Here is a 16,608-nt window from a genome sequence, read left to right as displayed (position 1 = left end):
ACTATTTTATTTCTGGGAGAAATTAGTCTTTTAATTATTAAGTTGTGGCATTGTGGCTCAAATGACTACTTTTACCATGTGTAAAAAAAAAAAAAAAAATGTCAAAACTGTAAAGTTGCATGCATTCATTTACTTATTTATTTATACTACATGAAAAAAAAAAATATACAAATTTGACAAACAAAACTTGTTAAAGAGTGTCTTTGGTTGTATTTCTTCCAGACTACCACTAGAGCCCTTCCAAATAAATAAACAGTTGGTTAGTCCCCTGAGTCGACCAGTTGACTATCGCGACCCATCCTTAGTTGAGAGAAAGGATGTTAATCTGCACTTAGGAAACTGAACAGCTCAGTTGGTGACCATGTGTTTTTAGGAGGAGTGTCCAAAGCTGTGGAGAAACTTCCCAGGCATGTTCACAGGAAGGAAAGAGGGATAGAGGGGAGGGACGGTGGGGAAAGGGAGGAGGGACGGGGCGAGTAGGAGGGGAAGTTTGGGTTGGAAGGGAGCAGCTCTCACAGCGTGACTGACTTCTGAGGAGAGACTTTGATTTGTTGTTTCTGGGATATGAGATTTAGGAAAGGACAACTTCAGTGGAGAATCTCTCGTGGTATAGTATTCTTGACTTCTTCGTGTTCTGGAGTCTCATTTTAAGACTGTGTTTTGTTTTTGATGTTTGTCGGTTTCCTGCCTGCATGCAAGTGCCTCTGTGGTCATAGAAAGTCTGCAAACGAAATTAGCAACGGCAGATATCTAACGCTATGTTTGAACTCATCAGGCTCATGTCAAGCGGCTCACAAACTCACAAGCTTGTGGGGAAGTTCCTCGTTTGCCATTTGTTTGAGATAGTTATCAAGTTGAAATTCCACTGAAGAGCTTTTTGAGGGAGGCTTGGTGATTTTTATCTATTTATTTAATTTGTCAGGACACATTTTGGCACTTTTTCTTGTTGGTTGTAGACTCACTCTACTAGCAGACCAGCAGTAACCATCACTGTCAATGACTTATTCTGAGGAATTATTTAGTTTACCTGGATTATTTGACTTGTGGTGGGTGGGAGTTTGTGTGTGTTCGTTTGGATGGAAGCAAGCGTAATGCTGCGTATAGCTTTTATGTTCAGAGCATCACTCCCTGTGTTACGTCAGCTCATAAACTCAGGTACAAGGCATGTTCAGACATCACCTCGGTATCGGTATGTGTCATTTCACCTGCTCTCTGCCCCGGCTTGTCTGTTTTAACACAGTAATTCATGTACTTATTAACTCAGACGTATACAAGTAGTATAGATAAACCAAGATGTGTATTTTACATCCTCATTATGAAAATGTACCTGTTGTGTTGTGTTCTGAATGACAGAATAGTGAAATAAACAATAGTATGTCCATTAGATGAATGTTTATTCATATTACTGTATGTTTATGTTTTGATTTAGACTTCTCTCAAGTTAATATTGGTCTCTTGTTCTTCCAGCTTTAAGGTAAATGTGTGGATACTGTTGTCTAGTATGTGTTGAGAAGAGATCTGTGCTCTTAATTCTTATCTTTGGCTGTTGTTCAAAAAGGAAGTCTCCATAAGGATGCTGGAAGATCCCCATTCCCCTGATGCATGCCATTTTAGAAGGCAGTTTCACTTGTTTATGATGTGCTGTATTACACACACCCACCTCATACAAACACAATTAGTGTAAAGGAGGAAATACCTTTTTTTTTTTTTTTTTAATTATGATGTATTTTATTTATTTGTGTGTGTATTTTTAGTATTGTTTATGTTAGGGATAATCCATGGCTCGCTGTGTATGCATTAAACGAGTTTAATACACGGCGTGGAGGCAAAGAACCACCCGACATGATTTAATGCACAGCTAGCCATGGATTATTACGCTTATACCATGGTCATTTGCCAACATTGACAACTCAAAGCTGTTACTGGTGTTTGCAGCGTGATATTAGCATTCTGAATGCTAATATATTCTGAATGTGAATGTAGCATTCTGCCCGCTTTAAATCAGACACGGAGATAAAGTAGTGCGTAAGATTATTTGAATTCATAAACTATAGCATTATTTGAATTAATTATCGAGAGAGAGAACGCGAGAGAGAGAGATGTGTGTGTGTAACGTTGTTCAGCATGTCTCTCTATTAACAACTTAGCTGTGAGTTTAATTACTTCAAAACCAGCAATGTTACCCCCTTTGTTGTTGAGAAATGTAATGTAGCGATTCAGTAGCGAAGTTATTTTATTAATAAAAGTCGTGGGGCAGCGTTAAGTTTCTGTGCTCCTAAATGTTTCTGTGTGTGTGCAGAGCGATCTCAGAGTGACGTGTGTGTGTGCGCGCACTGGACTATGGTATAAATACTATTATAGTATTTATTAATATTTTGAATTAGCTTTTATTTTTTATAATTCCTGTTTTCATTTTAATTTTAGTTTGTTTTAGTATTTTTTTTTCTGCTTTTGTCATTTTTTTATTAGTTTTTTTAATTTTTATTTAGCTTTCATTTATTCTTATCTCAGGTTTTTTTTTTATTATTTAAACTTATTCAAGTTATTTGCCAAGGCAACATTTCTGATGTTTTTTTTTTTTTTTAAGTTTAATTTTTTCATCTAATATTTTAACATTATTTCAATTACCAAAAATTAAATTTTTAATGTTTTTTTTTTCTTTTTCTTTTTTTTTAGTCACAGTGTCTTGAGTTTTCTCAAAACAGAATCACTCAGAGAGCAGTTTGGGAAACTGAAACCTTCCACAACCATCTGACTATCAGCATTATTTCTCATCTGATATTGCTTAATTATCAGTTTTGTTCCCGAAGTGTAGCTTACATAGCTAAAATGAAACACACACACACACACCCCTGCTATAAACACAGCAGTAGTTGCGTGAATCCCCTGAACCAGCCACACAGACATCTTGTCAACGTTTAGCAACTAAGCATAAAAATTGAACCATTTTACTCCTCCCCCTGAAACCTCTCTACGTTGATATGTGCTATATCACGTTTTTAAAATCAAAACCCTGTATTGATGAATCTGATTCACCCAATCTTCTCTGCCGACAGACTTTCTGTTCCTCTCTTTGATCCTCTAGAGTCTAGACCAAGGGGTCTAATGTAGGACTAGGCACTGACACAAACACATACATTTACCAAAATGCTCCTCTCTAGGGTTCATTTTTCTAGCTGAGTAATGAGTTTTGAATGGCTTTTCTGAGGTAAATGTAATGTTACGTGACATTGTTTACACGCTGTTATTATTGATGTCTTTTGGGGGTTGAGTGATTACATTAGACGTGATTTGACGCAACACATTAAAGAGAGCTAAAAATGTATTTATTGTTTGAATTTTGTAATAAAATTTAGAGAATTTGTCAAAGCACAAAAGCACAAAAGCGCTTATTATGTAGAGAATCGATTAAAATCAAGAAATCCATATTTTTAACCCAGCCCTAGTCTAATGTGTCCTGTTATCTATTCATTTACCATGGAGACCACACTGACCACAGCTAGAGCTGTTGCTGGGCAGCTTCTCAGTCATGCGTTTGAGTAAGCGTGTGTGTGTGTTTTGGGTGAGAATTGAAATACGGCAGGGAGACGCCAAAGAGCGCAGGAATGTTGTAGGGTGGAGGAATGTAACAGAGAGCGGACAGTGAAAGAAAACCGGACTGTGCGGGGTATCTGGACATTGGCTCATTCTGGTGCCATGAGATGCCAGCAGTCTTAGTGGCGGCAGGTGGGATTCCAGGGGGCTTTATCACCTAATCTTTCTCTAATTAGTATATAGACTCCATTCGGTCTGTCTACTAAAGCCACATCAGTGGCCACAGAAATGCCAAAGGCTCTGGTCAAATAAGTCAAGAAGTAATATCTGGTGCTGTTTACTGAATTAAAATCAGTTTACGAGAATGATGTGCAGTTAATCATCCTATATGCAATGATTATTGTTTTATTTTGTCTTCCAGGCAGTTCCTGTGAAGCTGTCTCTGGATGCTTTGCTGCAAATGTCCAGTGCCCAGGTGGAAGACACCATGAAAAGACTGGGCTGTAGCAGTGAGGAGTGTTCCCGCATCACCGCTGCCCTCTCCTGTCTCAAGAGCGCTACTGACACAGGTCACTGCTGACTCCTTCCTCTTTCCACTCTTCATGCTGCCCCTGCTCTAGGCTTTTTACCATGCTTTAATTCTAGCTATATTAGGCATAAATTTGCTCCAAGTTGACTGATTGTATTAAATGTGACCGTAAAGACATTTATAATGTTACAAATGATTTCTCCAATAATACTGACAAAAAATGTATCACTGTTTTCACAAAAATATTAAGCAGCACTTTTGACAATAATAAGAAATGTTTCTTGAGCACCAAATTAATCAGCATATTGGAATGATTTCTGAAGGATCATGTGACACTGAAGACTGGAGTAATGATGCCGAAAATTCAGCTTTGCCATCATAGGAATAAGTTACATTTTAAAATATATTACAATAGATGATGATTAGATGATATTTGACGAAATCGCATATGGAAGTTTTCCAGCCTATCGCCAATGGCAGCAAGATTGGAAGAAAAAAGATTAATTTATTGTTATTATTAACTAAAAGCTATTGAAAATAGTTTTTTATTTCTTTGTTAATTCTAAAATAAAATATAATATTAATATTACATGGAAAAAAATTCAACTAACAAAAATTAGAAATGTTGCCTAAAATAAAATAAGTTGAAGTACTAAAATTACTAAATTTAAATAAAAATTAATCAACTTTAAATTAAAGTTGGAGCCCTGCACTGATCATCCACCTGCTCCTGATTTGTCCTAAAGTCTCTCACTCTTTGTGTTTTAGGAGGAGGACTTAATAGAAAAGAGGGCATCCCGTGGATAGCAGAACCCACTCAACGTGACAGTACCTCTGCTGACCCGCTGTCTTGTTCTATGCGTGCACCTCAGTCTTACAGTCCCAACCCAGTCAGCTGGCCCCCTCCTTCTGCTTTCCCTGCCCCTCGTTCCTGTGTCTCAGTTTCTGCCCTACCCTCAACGGACTTCCCTACAATTGTCCATACCCGCTGTGACGGGCTGACGGACCCCTTCTCATCCTCCCCGCAGCTGAACCGCTGCACGTCTGGGCTGCTGTCCACCCCTCCAGCCACCCCACCACCGAAAAAGTCCGGCAAGCTGAAGCCCCCACGAACTCCACCACCCCCCTCCCGCAAGCTGCTAAACTTCCTTCCCAGCATCACCCTCACACGCAGCAAGAGCCAGAGCCAACTGGCCAACCGGATAGACGACCCAACACCCAACAAGTAAGTTCAGCACTGAATAATATTTTATTTATGAATGCATTGCTCCATGGCATGATGATCTCTTCTCAACGTTTGCTTTGAGAGTGTTTATTTTGACAGTCGAATAAGTGATAAAGTATTGATAAGCATGACAGGATTTGTGTGAGTCTGCTTCTGGGCTTTTAGGGTGTCTTTAATAGTGATTGTCTAGATTAGAGCAACTTTTGCTATTTGACCACTGCATATTATTTAAATGCAAACTAGATTTGCATTTCTGAAATTGCAGAAGGAAATCATAGTGCTGGTTCTGCTTTTCTGTTATCATGCTGACAACTAAAAAAAGTGGCCTGTTGTCAGTCAGCAGAAATCCATAAAGTCACAGTGTGGCAATAAATGATTAAATACATGCAAAGAAAATTTACCAATCACAATTTAGTATCCAAATATAATACTATTCAATACTGTAAACTATTTTTGAAAGAAGACTCTTATGCTCACTAATGTTGCGTTTATTTGATCAAGAATACAGTAAAAACAGTATTAATGTGAAATATCTCAATTCAGAAATCACCTTTTTCTGTTTTAATATATTGTAAATGTAAATTATTATTAACAGTTGTGGTGCTTAATATGTTTGTGGAATTATTTGATGAATATAAAGTTCAAAAGAGCAGCATTTATTTGAAATAGAAATCTTTATATTAAATCTAAATCTTTATACCTTATAAATTTCTTTACTGTCACTTTTGATCAATAATTTTAAGAATAGTATTGCTGAATAAAAGTGATTTATTCATTTATTTTAAATCTTGCTTGCCACAAACTTTTGGATGGTAGTGTTGATCCATTTACAGTATGATGACGCTTTCACTGCTGTCTGTAACAATAATGCATCCATTTGGATGTTAGCCTGCATTATGTATTGATTTTTTTTTTCCCTTTCCTGATACAGTTTATTAAAGGTGCCCTAGATTCAAAATTTGAATTTACCTTGGCATAGTTGAATAACAAGAGTTCAGTACATGGAAAAGACATGCATTGAGTTTCAAACTCCATTGCTTTCTCTTTCTTATGTAAATCTCATTTGTTTAAAAGACTTCCGGAAAACATGCAGCTCTCAACATAACACCGACTGTTACGTAACAGTCGGGGTGTACGCCCCAATATTTGTATATGCCAGCCCATGTTCCCAACATTATGAAAGGCATTAGACAAGGGCAGCCAGTAACATCTGGATGTGCACAGGTGAATCAACAGACTAGGTAAGCAAGCAAGGACAATAGCAAAAAATGGCAGATGGAGCAATAATAACTGACATGATCCATGATTACATAATATTTTTAGTGATATTTGTAAATTGTCTTTCTAAATGTTTCGTTAGCATGTTGCTAATGTACTGTTAAATGAGGTTAAAGTTACCATCGTTTCTTACTGAATTCACAGAGACAAGAGAGCCATCGCTATTTTCATTTTTAAACACTTGCAGTCTGTATAATTCATAAACACAACTTCATTCTTTATAAATCTCTCCAACAGTGTAGCATTAGCCGTTAGCCACAGAGCACAGCCTCAAACTCATAGAGAATCAAATATAAACATCAAAATAAATACTTTACTCACATAATTCGAAGCATGCATACAGCATGCATGACGAACATATTGTAAAGATCCATTTGAGGGTTATATTAGCTGTGTGAACTTTGTAAATGCGCTGTAATATAGTCGAGAGCTCGTGTGGCAGGGAGCAGGTGAATTAAAGGGGCGGCTCACTGAAAAAATCAGTGCATTGTTAATGATGCCCCAAAATAGGCAGTTAAAAAAAATTATTTAAAAAAATCTATGGGGTATTTTGAGCTGAAACTTCACAGACACATTCAGGGGACACCTTAGACTTATATTACATCTTGTGAAAAAGCATTCTTGGGCACCTTTAATACTGTAAACATGATATCAAAATCTCAAAAACACTTACGGCACTGTACAGTCATGTAGAAATGCAGTGAAGTGACAGGAATAGAATATGTTCATTGGAAGGGTGTGACTAAAACCTGACGCATAAGCAGTGACTCTTCAAAACATGAAATTAGTCACAGGGCTAACAGTAACATGAAACTACACAGAAATATATGTTGACATTTCATTTTATTTGTGTTAATCTTGATGTAACTTAGAATTTCTAGAATTCTTTACGTGCATAATTGAGTTTGAAATGAATATTCTGTCATTGTTTAATCACCCTCATGTTGCTCCAAACCTGTCTGACTTGGTTTCCTCAGTGCTGCTTGCCCTTTTCAATGAATGGCACTGGAGCTTTCAAGCTTCAAAAACGATGCAAAAACACCATCAAATAACATAAACAGATGATTTATCCACATTATTCCAAGTCTTCTAAAGCCATATGATAGGTTTTTGTGAGTCACGGACTGAGGTTTATAATCTACCTTCAGTGGGCTGTGACTTATTCATTGAATTAGTGAGATCTGTCAGAAATGTCAGTGAATATTTACTTAAAGGATTAGTTCACTTCAGAATTAAAATTTCCTGATAATTTACTCACCCTCATGTCATCCAAGATGTTCATGTCTTTCTTTCATCAGTCGAAAAAGAAATTAAGAGGAAAACATTCCACTCCATATAGTGGACTTCAGTGGGTTGAAGGTCCAAATTGCAGTTTCAAAGCGCTCTGCAATCCCAGCCGAGGATTAAGGTCGAAATATCGATCATTTCTAAATGAAAAAATTAAAAAATGTACATACTTTTTAACCACAAATGCTCATCTTTCACTAGCTCTGTGATGTGTGTTCATGACTTCACGCATTACGTAATCACGTTGGAAAGGTCACGCACAACATAGACGGAAGTATTGACCAAGTGTTTAAAACGCAAACATGTAAAGACTAAAGCCCTATTTGGACGGGATTAGTTTTACATGGGGAGGTGGGGGTAAAGTAATTATTACCAGAGCTTCTCAGTGATTTTAGTCCCATCCGAATGTGCCATCTCGGTAATCATTATGGACAATGGGTCTCATTCATGAAACACGAGCAGAGCGAATTTTTGTGTAAATCGTGTGTAAAGTGGTTCTGGCGTAAATGTTCGGATTCATTCAAATGTTCGTATTTTCCAAATGTTAGTTGGTACGAAAGAAATCTACACCTGCTCCCAGTCACGCGTAAATAGTGCGTTTAACATCCGAACGTTTTTCTCATTAAAGGATTAGTCCACTTTAGGGTAAATACACATTTTGAAAAAATATTATATATGATAAACGTTTTTTCCTTTTTACTTTTATTGTGAGAGCCAGTAATACCCCGGAGCACTTTGATCAAATAATTAAATGTGCCCTAGATTATGTTTTTAAAAGATGTAATAAGATGATATTTTCTTAGTTTTATGTCAAAGCTATGTAGATTTTATTTTGGGGCAAAACTTTCAATGTCATTAAAGTCGAACATCTTTTAAAAAGAAATGTCTAAGTCCCTGTTTTTGAAGTTTCAGCTCAAAAACCCCATAGATTTTTTTTTATTAATTTTTTTAACTGCCTATTTTGGGGCATCATTAAACGCGACGATTTTATGCTGCGGCCCTTTACATCCCGTGCTCTCCGCCCCTGAGCTCGCGCTTGCCTTGAACAGTGCCTTAACAAAGTTTACACAGCTAATATAACCCTCAAAATAGATCTTCATAAAGTGTTCGTCATGCATGCGGCATGCATGCGGCATGCATGCGTCGGATTATGTGAGTATTGTTACTGTTATATTGTTTACTTCTGATTTTGAATGAGTTTGATAGTGCTGCGTGGCAACGGGTAATGCTACACTGTTGGAGAGATTTATAAAGAATGAAGATGTATTTATGAATTATACAGACTGCAAGTGTTTAAAAATGAAAATAGCGACGGCTCTCTTGTCTCCGTGAATCAGTAAGAAACGATGGTAACTTTAACCACATTTAACGATAGCAACATGCTAATGAAACATTTAGAAAGACAATTTACAAATATCACTAAAAATATCATGTTATCATGGATCATGTCAGTTATTATTGTCCATTATTTTTCGCTGTTGTTCTTGCTTGCTTACCTAGTCTGATGATTTGGTTGTGCAATCCAGACGTTAATACTGGCTGCCCTTGTCTAATGCCTTTTATAATGTTGGGAACATCATGGGCTGGCATTATGCAAAATTTGGGCGTAACCCCGACTGTTACGTAACCGGTGTTATGTTGAGATTCACCTGTTCTTCGGAGGTCTTTTAAACAAATGAGATTTATATAAGAAGGAGGAAACAATGGAGTTTGAGACTCACTGTATGTCTTTTCCATGTACTGAACTCTTGTTATTTGACTATGCCGATAAATTCAATTTTTCTTCGAGGGCACCTTTAATTTATTTCTATAGGGCTGGGCAAACTAATAGCCCCTTAATTGTTATGGAAATTGTTTCCTATAAAATGGCCAAAATCCTTCGTTTGGGTGTCATAATATGATGCCCATAAGTTGTCAGTCGGAAATGGGCGGATTTATGGTAATTGAGAAAGCTGCACGCGCGTCCCATTTACGACTGATTGGAATTCATTAAAACACACACATTTCACTATCACATCACATTTCGAAGTATTTGTTCAGGAGAAGAGTTCGTCTCTTTACGCCAAAAGTATTTATCGTTATTTAGTTTATATGAGACCCAATTTAGATACGGTATACCTTCTTAAAAAGGTCCGGAAAAATTACCTCAGGTAAAATTATATGTTTGCGCACATTGTATCAGGAAGCATCATATACCCACATGACGACAGGGAGGTGACGGCTGTGCGTAAATCGAGTTACCCCTCCCGCTTCTGCTAGTTTTACTGAGATGTCTTGTCCCTTGCGAATTGGCCAATTGATATTACAGACATCCTGAGGTAAAATTACTTTACTCCACCTCCCCACGTAAAACTAATCCCGTCCGAATAGGGCTAAAGTCAGACACCCTTTGACCAACGATGTTGGACGATTTTGAAGTTGGGGGAGAAAAGGAGATGGAGTTTTTCGCCCTACCCTACCCTGCTACTGGATCGGTACTTTCGCCTATGTCACGCGTGATTTTTCCAACGCGATTACATAATGCGCATCGCAGAGCTAGTGCAAGACAAGCATTTGTGGTTAAAAAGTATATACATTTTTATTGTTTTTAGAAAATCGTTTCGCTAGATAAGACCCTAATTACTCGGCTGGGATCGTGTCGAGCGCTTTGAAGCTGCATTTGAACTGCAGTTTGGACCTTCAGGCCGTTGGTCCCTTTGAAGTACAGTATATGGAGGAAAATCCTGGAATGTTTTCCTCAAAAACCTTCATTTCTTTTTAGCTGAAGAAATAAAGACATGGACATCTTGGATGACGTGGGGGGGCTGTAAATTATCAGGAAAATTTTTATTCTGAAGTGAACGAATGCTTTAAATTATGGTTTGCATACAGCTATGTTATGGATTTTAGAAAGCTTGGAACATAGCTTAAAATAAAGTCATATAGATGACTTTTATGATACTTTTATGGTGCTTAATTCATTATAGTAAGAAGTGTGGCCAAGATATTCCTAAAAAATTGGCCATTTGTGTTCCACAGAAGGAAGAAAATTAATGGTACAACTATATCTCTTTAAAAATCCAGAGGATTTTCAGTTATATGTTGCACAACATTTGCTTCACATAACATGTTGCCTAACTCAGCAAAAATTTGGAATGATTTTTTTGCCCTGCAGCATAAATCCTTCTTAGACAAAATGTTCTACATATTCTTTTAGTTCATGCTGTCCATATGTGTACCATACAATGTCACCCTGCCCCGTGTGTGTTCGGTCTGTGGGAGCGGACTGCCGTGTCATCTGAGATCACTGATGGCCGAGGTCCAGGCAGGTTTTGGAGGGGGGCGGAGTAGTCCAACACTCCCCCTCTTTCCACCCCTTCACGTAGCCCCAGTGTTTCCCGTTAGCACAAGGCCGAGGTCAGACCCCTTCTCAGACTCGCTGGCGTCCTGTGCTTGATCATTCCCGCTCCTCTCCTCTCTCTCTCAGCCAATAAATGTCCGCAGGATTGGAGCTCCTCCTCAGAAATCTGTGTGTGAACTGTTGTCCACCGCAACTCCCTGCCTGTGAAGCTGCACGGCTGCATTTCTACCACATTTTTTAAATATTTGTGGTGGTCAAGCTGCAGATGTGCATTTATTTAAAGTACTATAGAAAGATTTCTTGCTGAGAGGTACAGGATGAATCATTACGCAAGCTTTCTGGGAACTATAATTGGTTGCATTGTAATAATTCCAATGAAATGCAATCCTTAAAGGATTAGTTCACTTTCAAATGAAAATTAGCCCAAGCTTTTCTCACCCTCAAGCCATCCTAGGTGTATATGACTTTCTTCTTTCTGATGAACACAATCGAAGAAATATTAATAAGTATCCTGATGCATCCAAGCTTTATAATGGTAGTGAACAGGGGTCACAAGTATGACCTGAAGAAAGTACCTCCATCCACATGCATCCATCATAAACGTGTACTCCACACGGCTCCAGGGGGTTAATAAAGGTCTTCTGAAGGCGTAGGACATAGCGTAAGCTTTTTGAACTGCTAGAGTTTTACACTTTCTTCGTACATTGAATATGGAAGGCGGTTTGGCAGAAGCTAGATATTTTACTTCATAACCCGTTAAATATGGATATTTTTTTACACAAACACATTTCTTCATGTCAGAAGGCCTTTATTAAACCCCCCCTCCCCGGAGCCGTGTGGAGTACACGTTTATGATGGAAAGATGTGGATGTAAGTCAAATATTTAATATTTAATATATTGTATTTATTATTAATTATTCTACAAACAAATGGAGTTATTGTCTCTCAAAAAGAAAGAATCGATTCTGAACTGCCTGAAACAAGTCGTCAGTAATTCCAGCCTTACTTTCTGCACAGACCTATGTAGATTTGTAACAAATTTGCATAATGCCAGCCTATGGTCTTCATTGGCTGCCTGTGAACAAAGTTTAATTTGACCCGCCCTTAAACACTGTAGTTGTAGCGGAGGCCTGGAAGAGTTTGGGTCGTGTTGTTGACATGTTGAGAAGATGCTGTTTTCTGTGCTGCCAAAGCAAATCCACTTTGCATGCATTTTAAAAGGATGAAGATGTGAAGAGTCAGTAAAACCGACGCCATCATTATTGTTCGTATCACTGTTTATACAAATCACGAGGAAGCCTCTGGAGCTGAAATTTGGATATAGTATGGGCGTTTTGTGTCCGACACGCACTGTAAGTGGTAGACCAATCACAACGGACTGGGGTATCTAACCAATCAGAGCAGAGTAGGCTCTCGGATAGGAGGGGTTAAGAGAGACCAAATCCTTGATTGATCTATTTCAGACACTGTGAGAAAAGAGGTGATGCTACAGTGTACATTATGGGAAAATTAAAGTGTTTTTTGACCTCGGATGCATGTAAACCTTAACCTATTGTAGGAACTAGTGTTGTCACGATACCAAAATTTTGACTTCGATACGATACCCAACTTAAATATCACGATAACCTAAAACAGCAGGAAAAGTAAATAAATAACATATGACAGAACTTCTTCTTTTGTCGGCAAGATGCTTTGCCGAGTTGGATGTGTTGGCTCCCTTCGCTTGTGTTATTTTGTAACATCTTTTGCAGACGGGCTTTGTGGTGTCCGTGGGCTTGCCCTGACTGTCGGCAATGTAAGCAAAATAATGCCATATTTCGCTTCGTGCATCTGCTTTCTCAACAATTTGTGGACGGTCTGCAAGAGCACCTGTATTTGCAACCATACCTCTCGTTTCGTCACCATAAAAGCCGTTGCGCAGTTGAGAGGAATAAACACTCACTCAATGTGCCTTAGAAGCAGCGCGCTGCACGCACACTGCCCCCCGCTGTCACACAATAGGAAATACAGCTGGCACTCAAAGTACCGATACTAATAAAATGAAGAACCGGACCGTTTTTAAAAGCAGGGTATCGCGATACCTTTCTAGTACCGGTATATTGTGCAACACTAGTAGGAACTTAATAAGAACCTTTAAAATAGTATAATAGGGGCACTTTAAATGAAGTGACACTGCAGGGCATGTCAACTTCCCAGAAGTGTTTGATGTCAGCTACCCAGATACCAAATGTAGTCTTGTTTCCCTTGCCCTGCAGGAGTGGGAAGAAAAATAAGCCGCTTCTGAACGTGCAGGTAAACGGTGGAGGAAATGGCTGGGAAGACTCACCATCACGATCACCACTGCTGTCTACCCGTTCCCCTTGCATCCTACCAAATACCCCCAGTCATCTGGGAGATCCTGCGGGTATAAGAAGTAAGTTTTCTTAGTAAAAGACTAGCTGTGTTCCAAAACTTCCAAAAGCATTTAGTGCTTCCAACATGAAGACCGAGACGCTATGCTCCCTTCTGAGATTTGTAGTGTATGTATGCTTATTTGAGTACCACAACATTAGCTTAGCTACATGCTAAACTTATTTTTAATTCATTTTGAGTCTAATCCTTGTTTCTTTAACATCATATAGATAACATTGCAACCCATGGAAGCTCTCCGCTAATCATGAGGAAGGATATTGGTCTGGATGTCACACACAGGTGAACTACTGAACTTTTTCTTGTTTTCATTCTTATGTACTAGTTTGTCCAACACAGCTGAAATTGGCTTTCTTACTGTGCCTCCTCAGGTTTTCCACAAAGTCCTGGTTGTCTCAGACGTGCCAGGTGTGCAAGAAGAACATGATGTTTGGTGTTAAATGCAAACATTGCAAGTAAGCAAAGATGAGAAACATTTAGAAAAACCATGTCTGACTTCCCACTATCTCCTTGCTAATGTTTGCTTCCGTCTCTTTTAGGGTGAAGTGCCACAATAAATGTACCAAAGAGGCCCCTAAGTGCAGGATTTCATTTGCACAATGTAAGATTTTGTACAAGAGCTAATATACTGTATATATTTAGACAGTTTTTTGCTGCAGATGATCTAAAGTTCTGTCCCGTTCTTTCAGTTCCAAACAAGATCAGAAGAACGGAATCAGTACCGTCAGGTATCAACAACCAGGTGGAGAGACCCGCAGAGTCGCAGCAGTACGGAACATTACCCAAGGCAATAAACAAAAAGGCATGTGGCAAACCACACAAAACCAGGAAGTCGAGATTCACGTCATACTAACTCCTTATATGTGCTGACTCAGAGTGGTGTTGTAAGACTCTTAAAGTTGAAGTGTGTCATAAAAAAAAAAACACTTTAATAATAATAAGTAAATAAATGATACATTATATATAAAATGATCATTTAAAAAAGACCATTATTATTATTATTATTATTATTAATTTATTTTTGCAATTCAGATTGGTGATGCTAGTGGCTACCCACAAGATTTGTTACTGAACCTCCATTTTTTCTGGAGAATGTTTTCTAAGATTTGTGTCTTTCCCTTCAGGACCACCCTCCATCACTGAGTCACCTGGACTCCAGTAGTAACCCCTCCTCCACCACCTCCTCCACCCCCTCCTCACCTGCCCCCTTCAGTCAGAGCAACCCCCCAAGCGCCACCCCGCCACCCAACCCCTCCCCTAAGGGTCATGTTGACAGTCGCTTTCACTTCCCAGGTCAGTTTTGGTTACACAGATACCACTGAATCTTATTTACCCTCCCGCGTCTAAAACCATTTAAAATGCGACACGAGAAGGTCGTTCTTTTTGAAGCACAGCAGGCACATCTTCGTTGTCTGTCCTCCAGTGCTCAGAATTAACCTCTTGGATGAATGTATACTAACCTACTAATATCTGCCCTTAATGTCCCGCAGTGCTTTACTAAAACGTTTTAGTTTAAGAAACTCTTGCTGATGCATAACAAGCAAGTTGTTTAACTGGGTCTTTCTCTTTTCCTTGCGGATATCTGTCTGTTTGTCCCATTCGTTAGCTGCCTGCTACTTTCAGCATAGACAGCAGTTTGTCTTCCCTGGTGAGTTAACAATCCTCCACACCACAAAACTCTGTTATTTACCCTTCAGGTGTGATTTCTGAGTACCTTTTGAGACAACTCAACTGTGCTTACCCAATCTTAACCTGTAGTTAACAATGCAATTTGAGATTAAGGCCCTGTCTCAAATGGAACTTCTGTGCAAGTGCACATGAAGTGTGCGGTTTGGGACAGGGCCTGTGTTGCTAGTAGTGTTTAGACTGTGGTGTGCTGCCTCCTAGTGGTTATTTATGTGAATTGCTTTTTTTTCTTCTCTCTTTCAGCTCTCTGTGTACCTCTTTTAGTGTGCATGGAGAATCTGAAACACATATTATTTAGGTGTATAGTTTACATTATATTAAAGGTTCACCAAGTTATAAACACCTGAAAACCATTACTATTGCTCAAATCCCTAACCTTAAAGGTGCCCTAGATTCAAAAATTGAATTTACCTCGGCATAGTTAAATAACAAGAGTTCAGTACATGGAAAAGACATACAGTGAGTCTCAAACACCATTGTTTCCTCCTTCTTATATAAATCTCATTTGTTTAAAAGACCTCTGAAGAACAGGCGAATCTCAACATAACACCGACTTTTACGTAACAGTCGGGATCATTAATATGTACGCCCCCAATATTTGCATATGCCAGCCCATGATTGAGGCATTACACAAGGGCAGCCAGTATTAACGTCTGGATGAAAGGCATTAGACAAGGGCAGAACGTCTGGATGTGCACAGCTAGGTAAGCAAGCAAGGACAATAGCAAAAAAATGGCAGATGGAGCAATAATAACTGACATGATTCATGATAACATGATATTTTTAGTGATATTTGTAAATTGTCTTTCTAAATGTTTCGTTAGCATGTTGCTAATGTACTGTTAAATGTGGTTAAAGTTACCATCGTTTCTTACTGTATTCACGGAGACAAGAGCTGTCGCTATTTTAATTTTTAAACACTTGCAGTCTGTATAATGCATAAACACAACTTCATTCTTTATAAATCTCTCCAACAGTGTAGCATTAGCCGTTAGCCACGGAGCACAGCCTCAAACTCATTCAGAATCAATGTAAACATCAAAATAAACACTGTACTTACGCGATTAGACATGCTGCATGACGAACACTTTGTAAAGATCCATTTTGAGGGTTATATTAGCTTTTTTAACCTTTTTTATGTTGTTTAAGGCAAGCGCGAGCTTTTGGGGCATGGAGCACGGGATTTAAAGGGCCACACACCCTGAATCGGCTAATTTCTAATTATGCCCCAAAATAGGCAGTTAAAAAAATGAATTAAAAAAATCTATGGGGTATTTTGAGCTGAAACTTCACAGACACATTCAGGGGACACCATAGACT

The 16,608-nt window shown here is 38.6% G+C and overlaps 1 protein-coding gene across 6 annotated transcripts in view; it reads left to right on the top strand.

Moving 5' to 3' along the window:
- Positions 1 to 16,608, top strand: part of ksr1b (kinase suppressor of ras 1b) — a 50,152-nt gene that overhangs the window by 24,843 nt on the left and 8,701 nt on the right. For 3 of the 6 annotated variants that reach the window (XM_048161383.1, XM_048161382.1, XM_048161387.1), the window contains 9 exons: positions 3,956 to 4,103; positions 4,832 to 5,288; positions 13,449 to 13,606; positions 13,815 to 13,884; positions 13,974 to 14,057; positions 14,142 to 14,203; positions 14,292 to 14,404; positions 14,727 to 14,895; positions 15,209 to 15,250. In XM_048161383.1, coding sequence (XP_048017340.1) covers positions 3,956 to 4,103; positions 4,832 to 5,288; positions 13,449 to 13,606; positions 13,815 to 13,884; positions 13,974 to 14,057; positions 14,142 to 14,203; positions 14,292 to 14,404; positions 14,727 to 14,895; positions 15,209 to 15,250 — 1,303 coding nt within the window. Of the gene's footprint in view, positions 1 to 465; positions 608 to 3,955; positions 4,104 to 4,831; positions 5,289 to 13,448; positions 13,607 to 13,814; positions 13,885 to 13,973; positions 14,058 to 14,141; positions 14,204 to 14,291; positions 14,405 to 14,726; positions 14,896 to 15,208; positions 15,251 to 16,608 lie in introns of those variants that run through there. The other 3 variants (XM_048161384.1, XM_048161385.1, XM_048161386.1) reach the window with 2 other exon arrangements.

Source organism: Megalobrama amblycephala, linkage group LG16 (assembly GCF_018812025.1).
Source record: "Megalobrama amblycephala isolate DHTTF-2021 linkage group LG16, ASM1881202v1, whole genome shotgun sequence".
Taxonomy (NCBI): Eukaryota; Metazoa; Chordata; class Actinopteri; order Cypriniformes; family Xenocyprididae; genus Megalobrama; species Megalobrama amblycephala.
The sequence above is the reverse complement of the archived record's forward strand: the minus strand, read 5'-3'. Positions and strand labels throughout refer to the sequence as shown.